This window comes from Tamandua tetradactyla, chromosome 1 (genome assembly GCF_023851605.1).
Source record: "Tamandua tetradactyla isolate mTamTet1 chromosome 1, mTamTet1.pri, whole genome shotgun sequence".
NCBI lineage: Eukaryota > Metazoa > Chordata > Mammalia > Pilosa > Myrmecophagidae > Tamandua > Tamandua tetradactyla.
This window is the reverse complement of record NC_135327.1, coordinates 98,616,859-98,640,399: the sequence shown is the minus strand read 5'-3', so window position 1 is coordinate 98,640,399 and position 23,541 is coordinate 98,616,859. Positions and strand designations below refer to the sequence as shown.

Here is a 23,541-nt window from a genome sequence, read left to right as displayed (position 1 = left end):
GTATATCCCTTTCTCTTGGGTTCTTCCTAGAGATGATACATGACCAGGTATTAAAGACACTACCCATTGTCATATCTATCCTACTTTCTGGAAATTACACTTCTTCCCTAGGCTAACCAAAGAGATCACTTAGGATCCATCAAACTGTCGCCCTCAAGGGAAAGGTCTCTCTCCCCTCAAAAGAGCCCAGCACAGTGCTATTGGGTTGGAAGGCAGGCAGGGAATAACTCGAGCTCCTGCTATGCTCACTTAAACGATGCTTGTCTTGTGCCTTTCGTGTGTTACTGCCGCACAAGACAGCAACGGTTTACTTGTTCTACTCATCAATTATAACCAGTCACTCTTGCTCTCTAGATCTTACTTCTCCTAATCAGAAGGATTTCCTGGATGACCAGCACTGAAAAGAAGAAGCCCACTCTTTCTGGTGTCCCACTACCCCAGCAACTTCATATAAGACGTACGGAAACCAGCAGAACTGCAGTGGTCCCACAGTCCCCAGCACAGTGTCTTGCACAACTCAGGACCTCATCTATTACAATAGTAATCCAGGCAGTTCAATTCAAAATTTCCCCCTCATGGATGTAAGGCAGGAGTGGTTGTTTACATCATACATCATAAAAAATTAAACAAATAGGGAAAAGGGAGTGAAGGTCATCCCCACAATCCTATTATGCTAACACAGCACAGAAGCATTTTGACACATTTCTCTCCAATCCTTTTTCTATACATAGCTGTGTTTAGTTTGAAAGCCATTACAACCATACTAACATGTGTACATGTTATATATATTTATATGATATATGTATCTCACACAACATACTATAACCATACTGCAGCCATACTATATATATATGTAATTTTATTTATAAACCTCCTCCAAACAACCTTGCACCATAATATTTTCACAATTAAAATTTGCCCTGAGGATAAAACTTATACATGTTCAAATTAGAAAATAAAGTACAAATAAAGCAAACAAAGTCTCATCACCCAGAAATGGTTAAGATTTTGTGAGACAATGCAGTCTAACAGATTGGTGGACAAGTAAGGCCAGTTTCCTTCCCTTTGAAGTTCTTGCCTATTTAGACTATTAAATGGACTTTAAAATTGGAATTAGCCCCAAAGGTCGCCTAGCCTTTTTCATTTAGAATTTAAAATATCTAAGAACTGACAACTTGGTAATAACCAATCTTCGCATCCAGGTCAGGTATATGAATTTGATGGGATGTGGGCACAGCATCTATACGAGAGGGGGTTTTAGAATTCATGAAGCCAGGTCTCAACCAAAGATGGGCAATTTGTGTAGGTAAAAGGAAGTAATGGGGTAAAGAAAGAAAGCTAAAGGTCCGAGAAGCACAGCACACTGTGGTGACCCCACTGCCGATGGCGTTCAAGGGGACTGTGACTTATCTGAAAAAAAAAAAGTGGAGACAAGCTGTCATGCTTTGGAGCGGCCACTTACACTCACTGTTACTTATTTCCTAAAGGGCACAATGGCTTTTTAGGTGCTGGGAAAATTAGCCAAAGTCCCTCAGTGAAGCAGGATAAAATATGGAAAACATAAAGTCGCAGAGAGAGAGGACAAACACGACAACCGCATCATTGATTCAAAACTCGCGAAGGCTGTTTTGGAACATGTGTGCTGGAGGGTGTCACCGCCGACACCCGTCAAGGATAATGTGCAGGGTTTAAACCTTCTGGTGTATTGCTTTGGAGATCAAGTTTAAAATACGCGTTTTAAAAGACTTCTGATTCTGGTTTCCATCCCAAACTGCAAATAGCCACAAGCATACACACTAAGCATAATAAACTCATGAAAGTACAAACGAAGGGTCATTTATCTATCCACTTGCCTGCAATTTATACAATATTACTTAAGAGGTAAGTACTGTCTGGAGAAACACACAGAACCCTGTTGAATGCTATGGGGCTTGGCAGAGAAGGATCCTCCATGGTGGCTGGACACAGTGACAGGGACGTGCTGTAACAAGGATGACCACTCAAGGAAGGCGGCCCGGGGAGAACACTGCCACGCTGAAGTCTAAATCAAGGCCATCATAAATAAGGTCTGGGGGCCCAGTCCTGAGGGTGAGTCTGTCTAAATCTGAGCCAAAGGAACTGAGCAACAACCTCTTGGGCTAGTGTGTCTGTAAAGGAATTTAATTGTCAGCCACTGCCAGTAGCCTCAGAGAAAGGGGCACGTGAGCTGCTGCACAGGGCGGGCAGCTCCTGCGGCTTTCTGCTCTGCGTGCAGGCAGACGTCAGCCTTCAGTCCTCTCATCGCCCGACACTCAGCTTCCCAAGGGCTGGAGGCACTGTGTGAGGGTTTTGACTTCTTTGAAGATAGGAAAAGGGAAGAAAGGACTAAGGTTAAACATTAGAAGCCCCCTTCAGAAATTTACACATACGGTTGAATATTACCTTTCTTATTTTTTATTCTCTATGTACTCAGTCTAATAAATCTGTTAATGAGCTATCTAGCACATCTGAGACATATAAAGGAGACAGCTAAAAAACAATTTTAACCTTCTTTGCCGTTCTCCACTTATTTGTAAAGTAACCCACTAGGCATCTTTCTCAACTGTCTCATTTTAAATACATTCATTAAATACATTTTATTTAAAATAAAATAAAATGTATTTTAAATACATTCAAAGAATATTTTGGATAAACATCCCAAGTCTTGAGAAAAGAACTTCATAAAATGCTATTAACTGACCAATTCATTTCAATTGTCATATAATTCTCTCTCTGGTCATTAAAAGAAAAAAAAAATCACAAGAAGGGAGGAAGGGAACAGCCACAAAGAAAGGGCAAGGAATCATTCCTGGAAGATGGCAAGGAGCTGGGATTCTACTGACCAGAGCAACTTAGGTCCCTTCAGAAATTACAAGAGAAGCTGTCTCTCTTCTGCTCCCATGCAAGTAATACCTAACGGAAGGTGGTGATATGAGGGAATAGGGTAAAGAAATACAAAAGGAAGAGAAGTTCTGGTAAAAAAAAAAAACAACCCAAAAAGGCATTTAAAAAATGTGGCTAGCAGCATGCTCCCAAGAAAGCCTCCTGGATCCCGCCCGCCCAGCCCTCCCAAGAACCAGAAAAGAGGTGGGCGGGGCAGGGGACACCACCCGGCGATGGTGATGGGGGGAGGCCCTGCGACTGGACAGGGGCGTCCCAGAGCGGGGGTGGGGTGGGGCAGCAGTCAGATAGAACTCCCAACGAGAAACCGTACCCACCTCTGCCAGACTGTCGCCCGACTTGGCGACAGCCAGGGGGTCGAGGAGCAGAGACTCAGCATGGATTCTGCGTAAGCGTTCTTTAAGGTCTGTGTTTTGTGCTAGGGCCTGGAACATGTTAAAAAAATAGTGGGGCTACATTAATAAACGGACGCTTCCCCAAAACGCAGCAGCGGGCCCTGGCAGGAGAGACAGGAGAGCATTGGTCAACCTCTTCCTGAGCTTTGACCCTGAAGTTGTCCAAAAGGACACCAGTTCTGAGATGCCTGGGAGATAAAAAATATTAGACTCATTAGAGAAGGAGAAACGATGCCCCTTCTCTAATCTCATTTGTAGAGACAGAAGCAGGGGTCAGGAAGGGTGGTGGAGAAGGAAATCACCAGCACCTCAGTTCTCATAACACCTAGTGGTTTCATGACATCTCCTTCCCAACCGCCTTTAGTCTCTTTTGCCAACTCCCTCCCTAATGAGCCCAAGCTTCTTCCATCCTTGAAGAGGATGCTCCTTTTACCCCTTGTGACTGGACATATTTTAATGCTATTTAATTATCTTACCAGTTGAATTGGACCATAGGAAGTGTGCTGGGAAGTAGTAATTTGTGTAGGATTAATTTTACCGTTTTCCAATACAGGCATTGACTTTTTATTCATTCTTCAGGACTTAAGACATTTTATTTAAAACCAAACCAAACCAAAACAAACCTCACTTACCTGGATGAGGACTAAGGACTGTGGCCCAGAGATGAGATGTGACATATGTGAGGCCACCCATGACCTCTTTTATTTCTCCCTGGGCAGGTCCAATTCCCTGACCCAACCATTGAACTATGAGAGAACTGGCCCAAAGATCAGGGAAGGTATTCCCTTAGTGCTGATATTCCTATACACCCGATGACCAACTGTTCTCAAAGTGACCTGTCTTTGGAAGGGGGCAAATTCACTGGATCGTCCCCACCCCCAGATACTCCCACAAACAGCTCCATGAGGGCTTGCATACAGATCCATCCTGTCTATCTGTCTTCCTGACTCTCTTCCAGGAAGTTCAGAATGCTTCCCACCCATCAGGGTCCACAGCGCCTGTAGAAGCCAAGAGTTTAAAGCAAGACCTACAGAATTTGTTGCAAGCTGCTGGCCTCGGGATGGCAGCGGTAAACTGTGGCGATTGTTATGTAGAGCAGTCTGGGAGGAAGAGAATGTTTACCCCAAACAGTTACGTTAAGTATGAAGAACACTGTGAGATAAGAATCTTGCTCCCTCAGGAAATGCCTGCATATCTATTGACATCCTGTGGTATATAACTAGGATCTGGTTGAGAATAAAATTGTCTGAAGTCTGTCTGAACTAAACTCAAGCTTCAGACCCCCTGAGCCCGTCTGTGTCTTTCTTTCTTTCTTCCTTTCTTTTTTTCTCATCATTCCTTAATATCCTTCGAGCTCTGTTTCTACAGAAAACAACAAGCGCCTGTCTGCCAGAAGCAGAAGGACATGGCACTGTCTCATCCACCATCTCAATCTCAAACAAGGTTTTTGGCTTCACTTTAGTGCCAAGGGATGGTACGGGTTAAATCCTTGAGCATCCTCTAAGAAATGTTTGACAAGAATGAAGATTGCACAACTACAGATGACTATGGTGTGCTAGTGTCTCCTGGCCAACGTGTCACTGGTATGGAGGCCAGAATCTTATAATGGCCTCAAAAATGTATTTTAGCAGTTTCTTTTTCTTTGTAGGTAAAGGGCAGAAGTGCAAAAGAAAAGAAACAAAATTGCACACACTAAAAAACACCCCTCCCAATAGTCCTGCGATGACTATAAATATTAAAAAAACAAACAAAAAAAAACAAGTCTAGAATCTAATCAGGAATCTAAGCCAGAAAAGGAGAGACAAGGTTATTCTGTTTTATCCTAATTTTCCAAATTCTGAATATTGGTGAGGAGTGAACTCTGTGAAGGTAAAAACAACTTTGGCCTTGCATATTATGGCCAAATGGGTCTCTAAGGCTGTTCCCACATGAGCAGATTAGTAAAATGAGGCCAGATCTCTACAGGAGGAGGAGAGGGGAGAGTGAGACAATGGAGAAAGGGTGTGTTGGGGGCCCATCTTAGGCACCTTCGAAATGCACTAAAAGCCAACCTGATGGGAATGAGGTGAAATGCTCTGGACCATTAAGAAATCAACTTGAATGAACCACCTGGCTTCTCTCAAGCCTAAACAGCACACACAGTCCAGTTAGCTGGCTTTCCACTATAATCCAAAAGGGGGTTGTTTTCATTCTCTGATCTTAAAGAAACCACAGCTGCTTGGGATAGACATTTAAATTTTATTTTACACATAAGTCAAAGCTATTTCTATCTTTCAAAGACAGCATGATTGGCATGCCCACCAAGTGAATATTCCTTAAGTATCATAAAACAACAATACATAGTACCGGTAAAGGCCTCATCATGACAATTACACCAAGAGCATTGCTTTTCCTGGTGACATGATGAATAGGAAACATGAATCGATACTTCCTAGATAGGTCAATCCCCAATTTGGCTTCTGACAGCAAGATTCTGAAATTAATTTGCCCTATTTGATTGTAAATAGAAAACTCAGAATTGCTTTGGATGGGTACTCTCTCTTTTAAAAGCAGGAATTCCAAAGCATAAGCAAAAGAATAAGAGCAACACGCTATTTTACAATTTCTCCAGCTTCCTGATAGAGAATGGGGAGAGAATAACCAAACAGCTGCAGCTATCCAAAGAAGGGTTCTAGGACACAGGTATCAATGGAGCCCAACTATGCTGAGGAATGTGCTGAAAGTGATTAAAGAGAGACAGAGAGTGAGTCACAGGGCAGCTTGCTGAAAAACTTGTGAGGTCTGACATGATGTTTCTGTTGTTACAAAGCAACAAAGGTCACCCAGCAGACACTTCTATATGACTCATCTCTTTGTGCCTCGGGAAGAAAATTGTTTTGCGCTATCTAAGTAAACAAACTAACTTTCACACCTTTGAAAGAGAGCTAAATGGGATCAGTCCTTTGCAGTAGAAAAGAGAAGAGCGTGAATTTTAAATTTCACTCCAACCCCTGATATTTGGAAGGTCATCCACGCTTGTGGGGTCTCAAAGCCAAAAATACCCTCCAAATCATCAGATTTTGTAGGCACTAACAAACATGTCTGTATAACACACACACAAACACACAACTAACGTTTCATGGAAACAAACAAAAATATTTTAAAAAATTAAATAGGAGGAAACCAAACTTAAAGTATCTAACCCTTAATAAAATACCAGCTGCTAGGATTTGGGTCAGACTGAATTTCGGTATTTAGAATAAATAGATCTGACGAAATTAGAATAAAAGTTGGATAATCCGTTTGGTTTTCTCAATCATGAATTTTCAGCACAACCAAGTAAACGGGCAACATGACAAAGTCCTGGCCTTTGCACACATTTGCAGGTCTAACTTACGGAGGAGAGGGCACGCTTCAGACCAAGGGCCTGGGCCGACGGCGAGGAAGAGACCACATCCTGCTCCATCAGCTGCTTCATCTTCTCTCTTTCCGCTGAGATGGTATTAAAAGCTGACCGTAAAGTGAAGTAAACTAGAACGATATAACCATTATAAAAAGGAATAAAGGAAGAGGCATAACTTAAAAACAAAATGCAGAAAAGTGATTTTTTTCTACACGAAAATTAACAACAACCTTGAATATCTCTAAGTATGGCAAATGGATACTGGAAATTGACATTAAAAAATACATTTGTCAATTCTGAGGCCCCTGCTCACTATAAATATCCATGATTTATATTTTATTGTATTTTGCTGATTTATGAATACTTTGACACTTGAAAGGACTATGCTTCTGGATTCTCAATTGTCAGCATTTAGTTTTGCTTGTACCCCAAAGACTGAAAATGTTTGAAAACCAATCGGAGGAAATCAGTAAAACTAAAGTGAAAAAACAAGATGAAATCTTAATGAGTTGATAAAAATTAATCACCAATGAGAGGCAGATGGACTTTGGGTGTCTCTCGGTATAACACCCTGAGAGAAACACAACCTTTGTGGTATGCTGACCAGGGATATGAAAGCTGAACCTGAAACATCACACAACCCCCAAACGAGAAACATCCTATTGTTAAAAACTGGCCTGTATTCCACAAAAAATGTCAACTTTATAAAAGAGAAAGAAAGGGTTAGGAACTGTTCCCAACTAAAGGAGACTAAAGAGACATGACAAGTAAATGCAGTATTTGACCAAGGACCAGATCCTGTATTGAAGGGATAAAATGCTATTAAAAGATATTATTGGGAGGGTGGTGCAAGGGTGGCTCGGTGGCAGAATTCTCACCTGCCATGCCAGAGACCTGGGCTCAATTCCCAGAGCCTGCCCATGCCATAAAAAAAAAAAAAAAAAAAAAAAAAAAAAAAAAAAAAACCTATAAAAAGGCATTATTGGGATAACTGAAAAATTAGAATATGGAAGGGAGAATGGATAAAAATATTGCTTTAGTGCTAAATTTCTTGAGTTTGATAACTATCCTGTGGTTATGTAAAACAATATCCCTATTCTTAGAAAACATATAATAGAATATAAAGAGGTAAAGATAGATATCTAAGCTGTATGAATCCCACTGAGATGGTTCGGAAAAATAAACACGTGTGTGTTTAGAAAGAGAGAGAAAAACATGGCAAAATATTACAAAAATGTCAAGTCTGGATAAAAGGGTATTGGTTGTTCTTTGTAATATTCTTGCAACTTTTCTGTAAGTTTGGAATTATTTCAAATTAAGGTGTCACCTACCATCTTCCTGACCCAGAATTACCCACCTCTAAACTTGCCATTCATCTACTCTGTTAACTGGACTGAGCATTTAGGTACAATGACATCTTAGTATTATTAGGTACTCAAAAGCTTAAACTGAAGTTCTAAAAACCATTAATACATATAGCCCAAAATTCATCAGGTTTGATCACAAAATGTACAAATTATCTCTCAGGGATGACAAAAGTGTCATCTAAATTACTTATCATATATATCGCATTTGAATATTATCTTTGCAATCTCATTCATTATATTTTATTTTCAGAGGGCCAAAGAAGGAAGCGATCAAAGATATACTTCTCAAATGGCCTGACATGTTATTGAATTCCACAGGGTTGCATTTTTAGAGGTATCATTATCCAAGAGTGGCCTATTTAGAAACATGGAAACTAAACAGGCATCACTGACTTAGTTCATTCATTCCATAGCATGAGGACAACTGAACATCTCTATAGGCTGCTACTGACCTCATCAGAGGTCGGGGCATTTAGAGATGGACTTACTGCACCTTCACTTAGTACAAATAAGCAATTGGTTTAGAAACACAAACACACAGATATGGTGCTTCTTCTGACAAAGAAGGTAAGAGTCAACAATATTGACATTTTCTAATATGTCTACAGAATATGCTTAACTCTTTGATTTAAATAATTCAAATGAGGAAAATATTGGACAGTACAAGAGAGTGATTGATAGTGCAGGCTCCAAAGTCAGCCCTGGAGTCTTCCCAGCCCCATCACTTATTAGCTGCATGACCGTGGAAAGTATACAAAATGTCTGAACTTCTAGTTTCCTCATTTGTAAAGGAGGATAATAACAGCATTCATTTCATAAGCTTGCTATGAGGATTAAATAAGAAAATGCACATAAAGGACTTGGCACAATGCATCCATGTAACACATAATAAATGTTAGGTACTGTGATAATGGCAGTGAGGATGATGAAAGAGATGCATGCGTGAGGATGGAAGTGGCGTGACTGCATTCTCTTGAAGTTTGGGCAGTAGTTCTTTTAGTCTTTTGCCAGAACAATGCTGTAAATGTCAGGCAGGTTAGTGGTTCTATGAATAAAGGACGGACCAAAATCTATATCCATCCAAGTCTGAGTCCTAGAAGAGCAGCTCAGCAGGAGAGCAGTAGGCCACACCAGGAAGTCACTGCGTTTGATGTACTTATTTTTTTCTTTTCTTTTTTCTTTTTTTAGTATAGGCAGGCTCCAGGAATTGAACCTGGGTCTCTGGCACAGCAAGTGAGAATTCTGCCACTGAGCTACTGTTGTACCGCCCTCTTTTTTTTTTTTTTTTTTTTTACACGAGGCAGGCATCAGGAATCGAACCCGGGTCCTCTGGCATGGCAGGCAAGCATTCTTGCCTGCTGAGCCACCGTGGCCCACCCTGTATCACCCCATTTTGATGTACTTTTAATCCCCTTTTGGAACCCCCTTTCTTTCTCTCTCGGGGCCCATCTGCATGTGTCCTGAGGGAACCACCACTTCACTATCTTTATTGCTCTAAATTAAATAAATGTGGCGCACAGCTGGCTGCCACTTTGCCAAACCAATTCCTTTGGCTTTCGGATCACCTGCAGTAAAATCAGGTTTTCTACTAAACTAGAAGATTCCTATGAAATTTTTAAAAATCAGCAGAACATACACTATTTGGTTCAAAATGTACAGCTGAGAAAACTGCTGGGCACAAAAGAAGCTAAAAGAAATTTACATAGTTACTACATTTAATTGTAAGGTTTGCAATGGTTTCTAAATTGTCTGACCATTTAGTGCATAGCCCTTATATGCACTAAATTTCTTCAATGACGTTTAAGGGCCCATTTGGAGGACATAAAAGTGGTCATTCACAGCCACCTAATGACCCAACACACACGATTAGAGGCTGCTCATGGGGGGCCACATTTATATTAATTTTTAGATACAAGACCCCTGAGGTCAGGAATATTCTGTCACTGGGGTGCTTTCTTATTTATTTCTAAAGCAATTCCAAAATTTACTAGAGGAAAATAAAAAGCTTAAAAAAATTGAAAGATTCATATGCGTGGATCATGTCTGTGGATACCTGATCATAAACAAAGTCACAGAGAAAGTTTTAGTTGCTCAGAGCTACAAAAAATCCTCAAAGATCACCAAGGCCACGCTGCCCCATGAATGACCCACTCCTCTGCATTTCCAGCTTCCTTGCCAAACACTCTTTTAGCCCAAGCTTCTCAGATCACTCACTGGTTCTCTCTGAAACCAGTTCATCCCCCTTCAGGGGGCTAACGAGAGAGCGCATTCTGATTGTAAGTCAACATTTACCTGTGTGTCTCCTCATTGCCAAACCGGTCTACTTCCTCTCTCATGGGCTTCAAATATTGGAAGCCCATTATGGCATGTCTGTTTACTTGTTTCCTCCTCAGACGGTCTTCATTTATTTCTCAGATGCCCTTGCTGTACTAAGGGAGAGGGACACAGGCTGGGTTTGACTACCAGAAACCCCCGGAAATGAACACAAGAAGCTTCACACAATTAGGGTTTCTGGAGACTAATTAAGGAAATGGGAACATTTTCTTATCTATAAAGAGGAAGAGTAGAAAGCCAAACAGTATACAACATTTCACATTTTTGCAGAAGCATATATATATATAAAGTATGTGCATCCATAGGTGATTAGAAGATAATGAAAAGCAGGAAAGTGATTACTCTGAAAGACAGAACAGTGGTTCTTTTTGGGAGGGAGGACAGTGTGATGGGAAAAGGAGCCATAGGGGGCATGGAAGGGGCTGGCAGTGGGTTCTGTTTCTTGGTCTGTGATTGGGATGGATATATAATTAACTATTTTATAATATATTTTTTGCATGTTTCAGTAGATATGTGACAATTTAAAATGTAAACTTTGGAAAGAGCAAGAAGACTAGAGGGAACAAAAATAAAACATGTAAGATGTCATGCTGAAATGCAGCTTCATCTAACACATCTCCCTGATTTGTGAGTCTGTAAGCTTGTTACTCAACAGCCCAAATGTCTTCCTTAAAGAGAGGAAATGAGGTGATTCCAGTAATCTGACAGTAATGGAATCACGTTGACTCTTGGTGGTCACTACCTGTGCCATTTCATTGGGCTTCCATGCCATTCTTTCACTGAGTTAGGAAGTGAGAATATAGAATCCTGCTTTGGAGGCTGAGTTCAGAGACTGAAGGACACCTGGGCTCTACTTATTAAGCTCCTTCTTTAGAATTTTCTCAGCATCCAAAAAGATTAAGGTCTTGAGGAACAGTTAAGAATACAGGGGTACCACCCACATGGGGGCAGTGGAAAGAGATTTTGTAATAAGGCAAACCTAAATCCTACCTCATCCGCCTACTGCTGTCTGGGCTTTAGACAAATCCTCAGTTTCCACATGTATAGATGTGGATAATGCTCATATCTCAGGAAACAATGAGAAATCTTACAGTCATAGGGCATCTCACACACAGCAGAACTCATTTTCTTTCCTTCTTTTTCATGAAAAACACATGTTGGGCTTTTCCCAAGATATTTGGGATGATTTGATCTTCTGTGATCTGCTTCCTCTAATTTTCAAACTTTCACAAGATTTCTATGGTTTTAAGATATTTTCCAACCCATATTATATTCATATGGCTTTGATTTAGATATACTGATTTAGATTTAATTTTATTAAATAGTCCTACTTATTTATTTGTTACATGGATCCAATTGTTCAGCATGCTTTTACACTGAATTCTAATTTACTGTCAGTAAATGATCTGCTTTTCTTTATGGCATAAATCTTTTAGTCTATGAAAGCGATATCACTGTGACATACTTGGCTTTTTATTCAATGCTTCTATGAGCTAAAACAGTTTGGAAAATGATCACTCAACAGTTTTAAGACTCAACAGAGGAAAAAAATTCCAGAAACAAAAGTATCAATTAATTTAATATGGCTTAACTTTATTCCACTTTTAACTTTTATATTTGTAAATGAGGATTCCCTCATGCCTTATAAAATGCCTTCTAGAAGTTGCAAAATTACTGAGAAAGTGTCACTTTTTTTCCCTTCCAAGGCAGAATTTGAACATCCACTTCTATCGAAAGCACCCTGACTCTGGCTCTATTCTATTACTTGCTTTCCCACCCTAAATAAGCTTACCAAATTTGGCCATTTCTGTTTCTGCTACTAGAACTCTCTCTCCTAAAACAGTCTTGTAACAATAAACAACAGTATTAATTCTTTCTATTAGGTGCAAAGTAATTAACCATAGAAGGTAATTACAGAGTAAAAGACCCAAAAGAGACAGGACAAATACTTGAGGACATTTAACAGATGAGGCAACTGAGGCCCAGAGAAACTGGTCGGTGAGTCAAAGTCCCTCATCCTATCACAGCGGTGGCCTAGAGTTTGATGGCCAGACCTTCTGATGCAGCAGTGTATACGGTTAGCTCCTAAAAGGCTTACATTTACACTGCTTTCTGGAGTATGTTTCTCAGGAATTTTAGTTTCAGGTTATTAACCGCTGTTAACTAAAAGGGGTGGGGCACAGTGGGGGGAAGTTTCCCAAATAACACTGAAAATGAGCTAAACAAAGCTAACAAGTTTTGCTGCAGAACTTCTCAGGGCCTTTAATATTTACTAGATTTCTTTGCTGTAGATCCCAAGAGAACCATAGTCAGCAATGTGTCCCAAACATTTTTAATCATGGAATTCTTTTTTCTGTTAATGGGTTTTATGGGTAAAGGAAGAGATTAAATACATTTTGAGAAACGTAAAAGCTAATGCAAATTACTTCCAATTTTTAGGTTTTAGTACGTTTGTTCTCTGGTTGCTTACATGTGTGTCAATACACATAAAAAGTAGAAACATGAACCAGTAAGAATTAGTTCAGTGTAAATCATAAAAAATAAGATTTAAAGCTTATAATATATATATATATAAAAACTTCTTTTTAAACTAGAAATGGGTTACATCTTTTCTTTCTTTTTTTTTTTTTTAACATGGGCAGGCACCAGGAATCGAACCTGGGTCCTCTGGCATCGCAGGCAAGCATTCTTGCCTGCTGAGCCACCGTGGCCTGCCCTAGAAATGGGTTACATATATTGGTTGCTTACCATTTTGATTTAACTTCTACAAAACAGTAAGGAGATGATTTGATTTAACTTCTATAAAACAGTAAGTTAGATGCATTTAACTAAGTTGAAGAGAAAGCACCCGGTCACAAAGACTATGCTACATCAGTAGAATTCTTGATTTTAGTTCAGCTGCTCTGGAATCACAGTCAATAGAACAGTGTTGCAGTCAACAAAGTGCTAGAGAAACTCATAAGAACCAAAATAAGAAAGTAAGATCAGATGCTTAGGGCTTGGTATCAGTGGCTGGCAGAGTTCAAACAGAGTCGAGAGGCTACTCTGGAGGTCACTCTAACACAAGCTTCAGTTAGAACTTGCTACCAATCATAACTTGCCAAACCCCAACCAAAACCATTCCAGCCAATCCTAAAGAACAACTAGGGCAATATTTGAGATTCTACAAAAGGTTCCATGTACTAGGGTAACTTTCAAGAAACCCACAACCTCCAGATGGGTCCCTGGACCAGATAAATCCTGAAACCTAGAGGGGTCAGCCTCTCCAGAACATCAGCTAGTTCCATCTTCCTACTCCATATTAGTGACAGCCCCTTCCAACATGAAAAAGGTAAACTGGGTATAACCCAAATACCCCTAAAGAGTGGGATAGAAAGATCAAAGATGATGGTGGAGTTAAACAGGGAAGGTAGGATTTAACAAATGACTATGATTGCTGAATCATTATGTTGATATTTCTTTTAGTCTCTAGCATCTAAGAGCAGCTAGAAGTAAAAACCTAAAATTGTGGAACTGTAGCCCATGCCAAGCTCTGAAACCTATTCTATAACTAACTGTTGTGCTGTACTTTGAAATTTATTGCTTTTTTGTATATGTGCTATTTTTCACAAAACAAACAAAAAGTTAATTGTGATGAAAAAAAATACTTATTCCTTCTAGACTCCTATATTCTGGAGCAGCTAGAAGGAAAAATCTGAGATGATGGTATGGCAGCCCATGGCAAACTCTGGGATCTGTCCTGTAACTACATGCTGCAGACAGCTTTGAAAACTATTGCTTTTTTCTTTGCTTTGTATATGTTATATTATACAATAAAAAAAGTTAAAGAAAAAAAAAAGAAAAGAAAGGAAAAGATACTTAGAGCTTGACCACCTGGAAGTGAAAGAGTACGTAAGATCACAGGAATAAGAGTGAACCCAAGCACTGTCTTTATTCCATGGGCCCCTGGATTACAGTCTGTGTTTGAGGGACTCTCTGAACTTGGAAGAGGGAGTTCTTTCCATCTCTGTCAGTATACCATAAAACCATAGGAATGAAACACTCGTCAGGCTCCCTGTGGAATTCACTGTCCCTGAGCCCATGGGTTGCAGGCTGATAAATGCACCTGGGCTTTTCTCGAGCACAAACCTTGACCTAGTCTAGGCAGGAGGCAGCCCTGCAGCCAGCTAGTTTTCACAAAGCCGGCAGAGACAGAGCAGCTGGTTGAGGCCCATTATAGATTTCCAACGAGGTTCAGACCTCAGCAGGAAGACGGGATCAATGGGTCGACACAAAATAGTCGCCTCTGTCTTGCTGAGGAAGCAGCTTCTTCAACGGAGTAAAAATTCAGAACTTTCCCTTCTGAAAGGAGGCATGATCTTCTCATTTCAGAAAAAAAAAGGCAGTTTATAATATTAAAAATAACAGTGGTATTTTATAGGCATTTCCTCCAACAAAACTTAAAAACTACCTAGTTACACAGATCCATTAATAGCAGAGAATGCCCAAAGGAGTGTTTAAAGAGCTTTCAGAGGCAGGGTATCTAATTCTACGCAGTTTACAGAAGCATTCTACAACACTGACAGAAAGTTCTAATGGTGGTTAGGACAAGAGTTTGAACTGGGAATTTTTAAAAGCACAAAATGTTTTCCTCATAACCAATTATACATTTTAGATTTTGCAGGGAAGCGAGAGCTGAGAGAATAAATAAAGTGAAGGAAAAAAAAAAGTGAGGTTAGAAGAAGAAGGCAGTGGAGTGCAGGGACTCTTCTCCCTTCCCACTTCAATCACTGCCCTCCCCTTTCAAAAATTTTTAACCCATTTTACCATTAAAAACAATGATTAATATATAAAAATTAAGAAAAAAAGATAAGCAGAAAGAAAATAATAAGCAGTTATAGCTCTACCCTGGCCTTAGTTTACCTAGGGCTGCTGTAACAAATACCACAGACAGGCTGGCTTAAAGAACAGGAATTTATTGTCTCGTGGATTTGGAGGCTGCTAGAAGTCCAAATCAAGGTCAGCAGGCTGCACCTTCTCTGAACTTCGGTGGTGGCTAGCTAGCAATCCATAACTCAATCTCTGTTTCTGTTCTCTGCCTCCGTCTCGTGGCAATCTGTCTCCGTCTATCTCGCCCTCACTCCTACTGCCCTGTCCAAACTCTCTCTGCTCATCAGGACTTGTATAGTACTGGATAGAGGCCCACCCGGATTCCGTTTGGCCTCATATTAATGAGTCACATCTTCAAAGATCCATTACTTCCACAGGACCTATGGTTAGTACTTGAACATATATCATCATGGGGACATGGTTAAATTCATAGCAACACTCCATCATGTGTATTTTTCATGCATATCCTTTTTTTTTTTTTTTTTACATGGGCAGGCACCAGGAATCGAGCCCGGGTCCTCTGGCATGGCAGGCAAGCATTCTTGCCTGCTGAGCCACCGTGGCCCGCCTCATATCCTTTTTATATGCCCAAATATGTCAAAAGCTTATAGCTTCTTTTCTTAAAAAAAAATGGGATCATACATATATATTGTTTTATAGTCTTGTTTCCACCTAATGATATGTTGGAACCTCTTTCTATGTCAATACAAAATAACCCTGACTACTCCATCTGCACTGGCAGTAAAACACCAGATCAGGAGTCAGACTCGGAGATCCCCAGGTTAGGATTCACGTCTCAGATTGGTTGCTCTGTAGCTGTGGAGCCCTCAGGAAGCTCTTCAGCTTTGCTCCGAGTTTCAGATTTTTTATCTGTATGATGGAGATGATAATAATACCAACGCCATAGGTAGCTGCTAGAACTAAAGGAAACAATACATGTAAACTGTTTAGCAAACACTTAACATGGTAGTGATGTGCTCAGTGTAAGAAAGCTTTGATTATTATTATTATGGCTGAGTATTCCATTATATGATTATGTTGCATTAAAAAAATCCAATCCTCTGCTATTTGGCATTTAGGTTACTTCAATTTAAAAAAAAATCTTTTTATTTGGAAATCATTATAGACTCACAGAAAGTTGCAAAAACAGTACAGAGAAATCTGTGTATCCTATATCCAATTTGAGGTCATTATAAGATTCTGGCCTTCATACCAGTGACACTAGCATACCATAGTCATCTGTAGTTGTGCAATCTTCGTTCTTGTCAAACGTTTCTTATATAACTATGGTACATTATCAAACCAGGAAACTGACATTGATAAATCTACAGACCTTGTTTCTGCTTCACCAGTTTCACATGCACTAATTTGTGTATGTGTGAGGCTAGTTCAATGCAATTTTATCACATGTAGATACATGTAACCATCACCACAATCATGATAAAGAACTTTCCATCACCATGCGATCCCTTTATTACCCTATTTGTAGTTATACTCATGTCCTTCCCCTATACCTCCTTCCTGCACCTAATATCTGCCAAACACTAACGTCTTCTCCCTCAGTATGTATTTTTTCCTTTCAAGAATGTTATATAAGTGGAATCATATAAGTGGCATGTAACATTTGAGATTGGCTCTTTTCACTTGGCATGTCCTTGAGATCCATCTAAGTTGCTACATGTGTCAATAGCTCGTTCCTTTTTATTGCTGAGTAGTACTCCATTGTATGGATGTGCTAGTTTGTGTAACCACTTATCCGCTGAAGGGCATTTGGGGTTTTTTTGTTGTTTTTTTTTTTGGCATGGGCAGGCACCAGGAAAGGAATCTGGGTCTCCTGCATGTAAGTGAGAATTTTGCCTGCTGAGCCACCATGGCCTGCCCCATTTGGGTTGTTCCTAGTCTTCAGTTACTACAAATAAAGCTGCTCTGAACACACCTATTTGTGTATAAGTTTTTGTGCAGACACAAGTTTTCATTTCTCTGGGGCAAATGCCCAGGAGTGCAACAGAAAATGCATGTTTAGTTTTATATATAAAAACTGTCAAATGATTTTCCAGAGTGGCTATACCTGAGATATTCTCATCAGCATTTGGTACTGTCAGCATTTTTAAATTTTAGTTGCTCTAACAGGTGTATAGTGACATATTATCATGGTTTTAATTTTCATTTCCCTAATGGCTAATGATGTTGAACATGTAAACAATACCACAATGGATATCTTTGTTTGGATAAATTATAAATTAATTTCTACAAATGAATTCCTTAAAGTAGAATTGCTGGACAGGCAGATTACAAAAAAAAAAGTTTAAACATAAAGTCAAATTACCTCCCACAGAAGTACCAATTTACACTGTTATCAGTTGGATATGAATTGCTCAGCTTTTACAGTAAACCTAAAACTCTGTTATCTCACCCAAGGGCTTAAAATGAAACTTCATGCCATTATCAGGGAAATAAAAAAACAATGAGGTTGCCCCAAATCTTAATAGAGCAGAAAATGAACCAACCAAGATCTGCTCTCTATGGACATTCCCCCTACATGTATTTAACTTTTTCATCAAGCACATTAGGAAGAAAGAAAACTCATTTACCTTTATGGGCAATATGAAATAGATCTTCTTGCATTTTAGAAAACTCTGATGAGGTTTCAGAGCCATCAGAATAATTTTTCTCTTCTCCAAAATCTAGTGTTGACAAATTAGGATTGGAGGAGTGCAGTCTTACAGGGCCAGAGAAAGGTTTAGGGACCTAAAGTGACACCAAAAGAAGATACTTCTTTTCAGATGCAGATTGATTAGAATATTTACTTAGTACTATGTTTGGAAAGTAGTAAGAAAAGAGTATTTTATAGCTATGTCTCCTACTGAGTGATAACTTAAAGGAAAAATAAATGAAAACTCAAGAAAACACTTTCCAGAGCAACTTGTACTGCCTTCTTGAGAAATCATATATTCTTTTGGAAATAATAGGAGCAATAAAGTTATAGGTTGAAAAGGACATCTAAAGCTGCCAGGCTCTTTCACATTTAATTCTCAATTCCTTCATCCTGGCGAAAAGCATCCTACATCTAGGTTGCAAAGAGTGGACAAGTTTAAAAATGCATTTTGTTATTTGCACCTGGTGCTTCTATAAAACAATGTGACTTCCGACGTATTTGTACATGGAGCACTCTTCACTTTAAAAGCATAAAGTGCCTTGAACCAAAGAGTGCATAAGAGCATATCAGATGATCTATGTCAACGTTTATGTTTTATTTTGACTCTGACATTGTTTTAATTGAATAGCAGCAAATCTTGGCCTCTTGCTTAGCTGGACACTGGAAAAGGCAGCTGTGGTGTAACACTGTGAACTTCCGCTGGGGGACTGGGAAGTTGGAGACAGGAGGTAAAAGAGAATCTGCACAATGCTCTCTTCCCAGAGACCCAGGCCAGAGGGTTCAAAGGATGATACAGTCACTGAGCATCCACAGAAGAGGTGGGTCAGAGCACACAGCCACAGCAGCCACAAAACAAGGCACACACCCAAGCAGGGCACAGGGCAGCCTAAATGTTAGAGAAGGAAAAACTGAGAGTTGGAGGGCTGCAGCCCCTCCAACTTCATGCCATTTTTCTCTTAGAAAACATTCTCTCGCCATGTCAGTACCCATTGCATGCTTATTCTGGTACCCAGACATTCTAAGTGGTTAAATTCATATCTCTGTAATAGGTATTTATGAGAAAAATAACTACATAATGTTCACTCATGTTATATTCTATTTGAGTAAAAGCAGACCTCAGCATATGGCATGCAGAGCAGGACTAGAAAATAAGGTGACCTACTGAAGGGGGCAATGGTTACCTGCAGTGTTCCTTTAGCATCTTTGCCAATAGCTCTGGACCGCCACCTCCTGTGCAATCTTTTTTCTTTTTTGGGACTTTCAAAAGCTCCACCCTTTGTTTCAAAACAGGAAAGAGAGGACAGACATAAGATCCACCAAACCAATAGGAATAAATGCCCAGCAAAGTGAACATCTCCATCCCCTTGAGTTTGGCTGCAGCAACCGAGCAGACAACATCCCATGGTTAGTCAAAGGCTGGGGAGGAAAAAGGAAAGCAGAATGCCAGAATGCAAACAAAAGAGGGATCTGGCTAACCTGGATGGCGTTGATAGCTGGTGCCGAATACGTCCGATGTAGGACATCCATGCTTTGCAGGAGCTGGCTCATTTCCACCAGGTAGGTGTGACAGTGCGCCAGGTCTGTGGGAGAGGGGGACAGTCCTCATAATTCTCCATTAGCAAGGGGGAGAAAGGGAGGACTCACAGCATTTTCTTGGCATTCAAACTTTACTATGCTAGGTGCCAGCTATTTTTCTTATTGTTCTATATTTGATTTTATATCTGTGAGAATAAGAAAGGCTACTTCCTTTCTACAGGAGAGGGAGTAGAGCACACTGGGTAAGGGGATGGATCTGGAAGCAGACCACTTGGTCTGAATCCACTTAATGAGCTGGGAGTCCTGGGCAGACCACACGACTTCTCCGTGCCTCACCTTCCTCATGTAAGCAATGGGGATAACGATAGCACCCAGCTCACAGGACTGTCCTGAGAGTTAGCGAGTCGGCATACACAGAGTGCTTAGAGGAGCACCTGGCGCACAGGAAGCACTAAGTGAATTGAGCTAACAGCAGCATCATCGCTGTTACCAACTTCGCAGTACCAGCCTGCCACTATCCACTTCTAAGGACTCAATGTAAACTGAATTGATGAAAGGAAAATGAAGGTCACATTGTCCATTGGGGAACTGCATGAGAGCCATGAGAATGCCCTGCAGGGCTGCAAATGGACCTGAGAGTACTGATCCAACAGTCTGCTCAGAAGAGAGTCCACAATTGTCCATTCACTGGAGGCTAATGGCTGTTTCTGCTGGACAGTCCAGGTACAGATGCCTCTGGATAGTGGTTCTCAAACTTTAAAAAGTATCATCAGAATCTGCTGGAGAATGTGTTAAGCCATAGCTCACTAGGCTCCACTCCCAGTGTATGATTCAGTATATCTGAGGTGAGCCTGAGACTCTGCGTTTCTAACAAGTTCCCAGCCATGCCAAAGCACTGGTCCATGAACCACATGCCCCAAGATACCACTCAGAGTGATGTTTATTGAAGGGGCAAAGCCTAAATGTCCCCAAGAACAAATGCAATTTTCAAGGCTACCACCTGGCATGTGTCTCTAATAGTGGTGGTTCTCAACCTTGGCTACACTTTAGAATCACCTGGAGAAAATTTCTTAATTATATAATCTAAGCCCCACCCCTGGCAATTAAATCAGAACGCCCTGATTTAAATCATCTACACTGGTGATTTGTGGGAGACAGAGGTAGCATTCCAGGTAAGTTTTAGCTAATTAATTTTTGGAATGGTGAGATTCCTCACAGCAGGGTTCTCAACCCTCGTTCCAAATCAGGTTCTTTGGAAGAGGGGCTTGGGCATTGCCTATCTGTATTTTAGGAGCTCTCTTGGTGACTCTAGTGTATAGCCAGGATTGAGAACACCCATCTAATGGGGCTTAGATTTGGTTTACCTACTCACCTCTAGAACAATGATTCTCAATCTTGAGTGAATATGAGAATCATTTTTGGCACTGGGGGGTGCCAGGGTAGTTCAGTTGTAGAATTCTCTCCTGCCATGCAGGAAACCTGGGTTCAATTCCCAGTCCATGCACTTCCCCAAAAAACAAACAAGCAAAACAAACTAACAAACAAAAATTCAACAAATGGTGCTGCAATAATGGGATGCTAACATGGAAAAATAATGAAATGTGACCCCCCCAGCATACCAAAAAAAAAAAAAGCTGTCCAGACCCTACCCCTGGAGACTGTAATTTAGTGGACCCATGGTGAAAATCAGACATAAGGAGGGAGAGTAGGAAAGAGAGAAAACCTCTCCACATGCACACTCAGGTAGAGATGTAAGGCTCTGCAAGGAAGGTGTCTTTTTGATCATGCATACAACGTTACCAAGGAAAATAAAAGTGGGAATGTAGGTGAGTCAAGATGAGGCATACAAGTTCATGTAAGTTGTAAATACAAAATAGTATACTTTAAGAGCTGTGAGAGAAAGCAGCAGAGGTTTCAAACCACTTTACCTTTTGAGCATTTTTCCATTTCCTCTGAAGATTGCAACCATAATGGAACACGTGTCTCATCACCGCATGAAAATGACAAATTGCTTCCGGTTTGAAATGAATTCTGTTGTGATATACTGCTACGCTGTTCCACAGACAACAAAAGCACATTACAAATGAAAACACAGTCCAGAGGGAACACTGGGGGTAAAGGATAACAGAGTAGCCTCATGGCTGATGGAAGCCATCGACCGTAACGAGGAAGAAGTGTCTGGCAAAGCATTCCACAGGCCACTCTAAGACCTCAGCTGTTGCCCCAACTTAGCCAGACCAAGCTACGGGGCCTTGGACTGTGGTCTTTATTTATTCTCCTGTCAAATGTTAATTATACCAAACTCATGAAATAAATGTTGGGAAAGATTTTGCAATCCTGCATAGCCATAAATATACTTACTGCATTTTACAATCAGACAAGAAAAACAAAGTCAAAGTGGTCAAGAGAAAGCTACAACATGTGAAGATACTGTATTCCTCCTTGCATGCTATTCTTCAGTTACTTTCTTAACAGTTAATAGATACTCATTTGGTCCTGGATCTGACTGATTGAGCAAACACAGCTAATTAAAGACCAGCCTCAAGTTTACCCTGCAACTCCCCCCAAACCTGCCTCAGACAGGTCCCTCAGACGCAGCTCCCCTGATAGTACTCCTTCAACAAAGCTGCCCCTTCTTTTATGTTCATTACTGACAAAGCACTTATTACCTTCCTGCTTGAAATGGGGTCAAACACCCCAGATGTGGAGTCGGTGACAGAGGGCCCTGAGAAAAAGTGATTAACTTCGTGTGGAAACATGGCAATTTCGTTCTGACGGTACATCCTGTGGTGGCGGAGCGTGGTTACCCACTCATCAAAGACATCTTCTGACTTCACCTAAAACATGTGAAAATGCAAGGGGTGAACGAGAGAGGCACTCACTGAGACTATTCACCAAATTAAGGTTACACCAAACACTCTTTTTATGTTGGTACATGCCTAAATGTAGAAATAACATCGCAGTTAACATTTTTTTGTAATCTGTGGAGAAAAGTTTGAGGAGGAAATGAAAAGTAAAAATGGTCTTCAAAAGCATATATTTGTATAATCTATAAAGAGCCCAACTGTTATGCTATTTTTTAAAAGGCAAAATAGTACCAGTTTTATAAAAATAAACAAACTGAAATTTATTCTTATATAAGACTTTTAAAGTATTTCCAAATTCTCTAGTTCTAGCTTTCCCTATCCCTATGGAAAATCTTAACACCAGCTTTCTTTTTTATTTTTATTTTTTTACAAATCAGACTTTTTTGATCAATTTTCCCTGGAAAGAATATATTGATCTGGAAGGATAGTAAAGCATCCCTAAAATATTTAACCTTGTTAATCTTCTCTGATAAAGAATACAATGTTGAGGAATATATGTTAATGAATGTGAAAGTTATTTAAAAGAACATTTCTTCCATTCTCAGAAATAGACTTAAAAATCAGAAAGCATTATCAGCGAGTTCTATACTGATATTAAAAAATTTTGTCAAAGGTCAACAAGCTAGTAAGCAGCGAGGTCAAAATGTGAAATAGAACTATATCTCCCAATCATATGCTTCAGGCATTTAATTATCTATACTTCCCGTGAAGAGAGAGAAAACACAGGTTAAGTGAAGTAACATTCAGAGGTACTATTTGGAGATGTCACTTTAGGAAAACAATTCCCAACTTTTCAATGTGAAATTCTAGTATTTTCAATGTGAATTCTTTTCAATGTGAGTTCTAGTATTTTTCATATATATATATTTTCATATATATATATACATATATACACACATAAATATTTAGCCATCCTCTCCACAGATGAGTGACTAACAAATTTTAAAATCCATAAAGAATACTTGTAGCTAGCAACTTTTATTATAAAATATCTCACATTTATAAAAGTACTAAGAAGAATATAGCAAGCAACTATGGACCACAGAGATTTCTCAATAGTTAAAATATTTGCAAGTGCATGAGGGCATTATCAGTATTTTCAGAGTGAAAAATGATAGATAGTTATATATTAAGAGACAGAGACTAACCAATCTGCAATTTAAAATGACCAGCAGGATGCATAGTAAGTTAACTCTCAAGAAGAAAAATTCAGGTC

General features: G+C 39.9%; 1 protein-coding gene across 7 annotated transcripts in view; it reads right to left on the bottom strand.

Annotated features, from left to right (window-relative positions):
* OSBPL3 (oxysterol binding protein like 3) overlaps nucleotides 1-23,541 on the bottom strand; it is a 204,099-nt gene that overhangs the window by 45,797 nt on the left and 134,761 nt on the right. For 4 of the 7 annotated variants that reach the window (XM_077121456.1, XM_077121476.1, XM_077121481.1 and 1 more), the window contains 7 exons: nucleotides 22,128-22,295; nucleotides 21,387-21,510; nucleotides 19,399-19,502; nucleotides 19,104-19,196; nucleotides 17,858-18,014; nucleotides 6,691-6,824; nucleotides 3,237-3,344 (listed from right to left, as the gene is read on the bottom strand). In XM_077121456.1, coding sequence (XP_076977571.1) covers nucleotides 3,237-3,344; nucleotides 6,691-6,824; nucleotides 17,858-18,014; nucleotides 19,104-19,196; nucleotides 19,399-19,502; nucleotides 21,387-21,510; nucleotides 22,128-22,295 — 888 coding nt within the window. The remainder of the gene's footprint in view (nucleotides 1-3,236; nucleotides 3,345-6,690; nucleotides 6,825-17,857; nucleotides 18,015-19,103; nucleotides 19,197-19,398; nucleotides 19,503-21,386; nucleotides 21,511-22,127; nucleotides 22,296-23,541) is intronic. The other 3 variants (XM_077121499.1, XM_077121490.1, XM_077121509.1) reach the window with 3 other exon arrangements.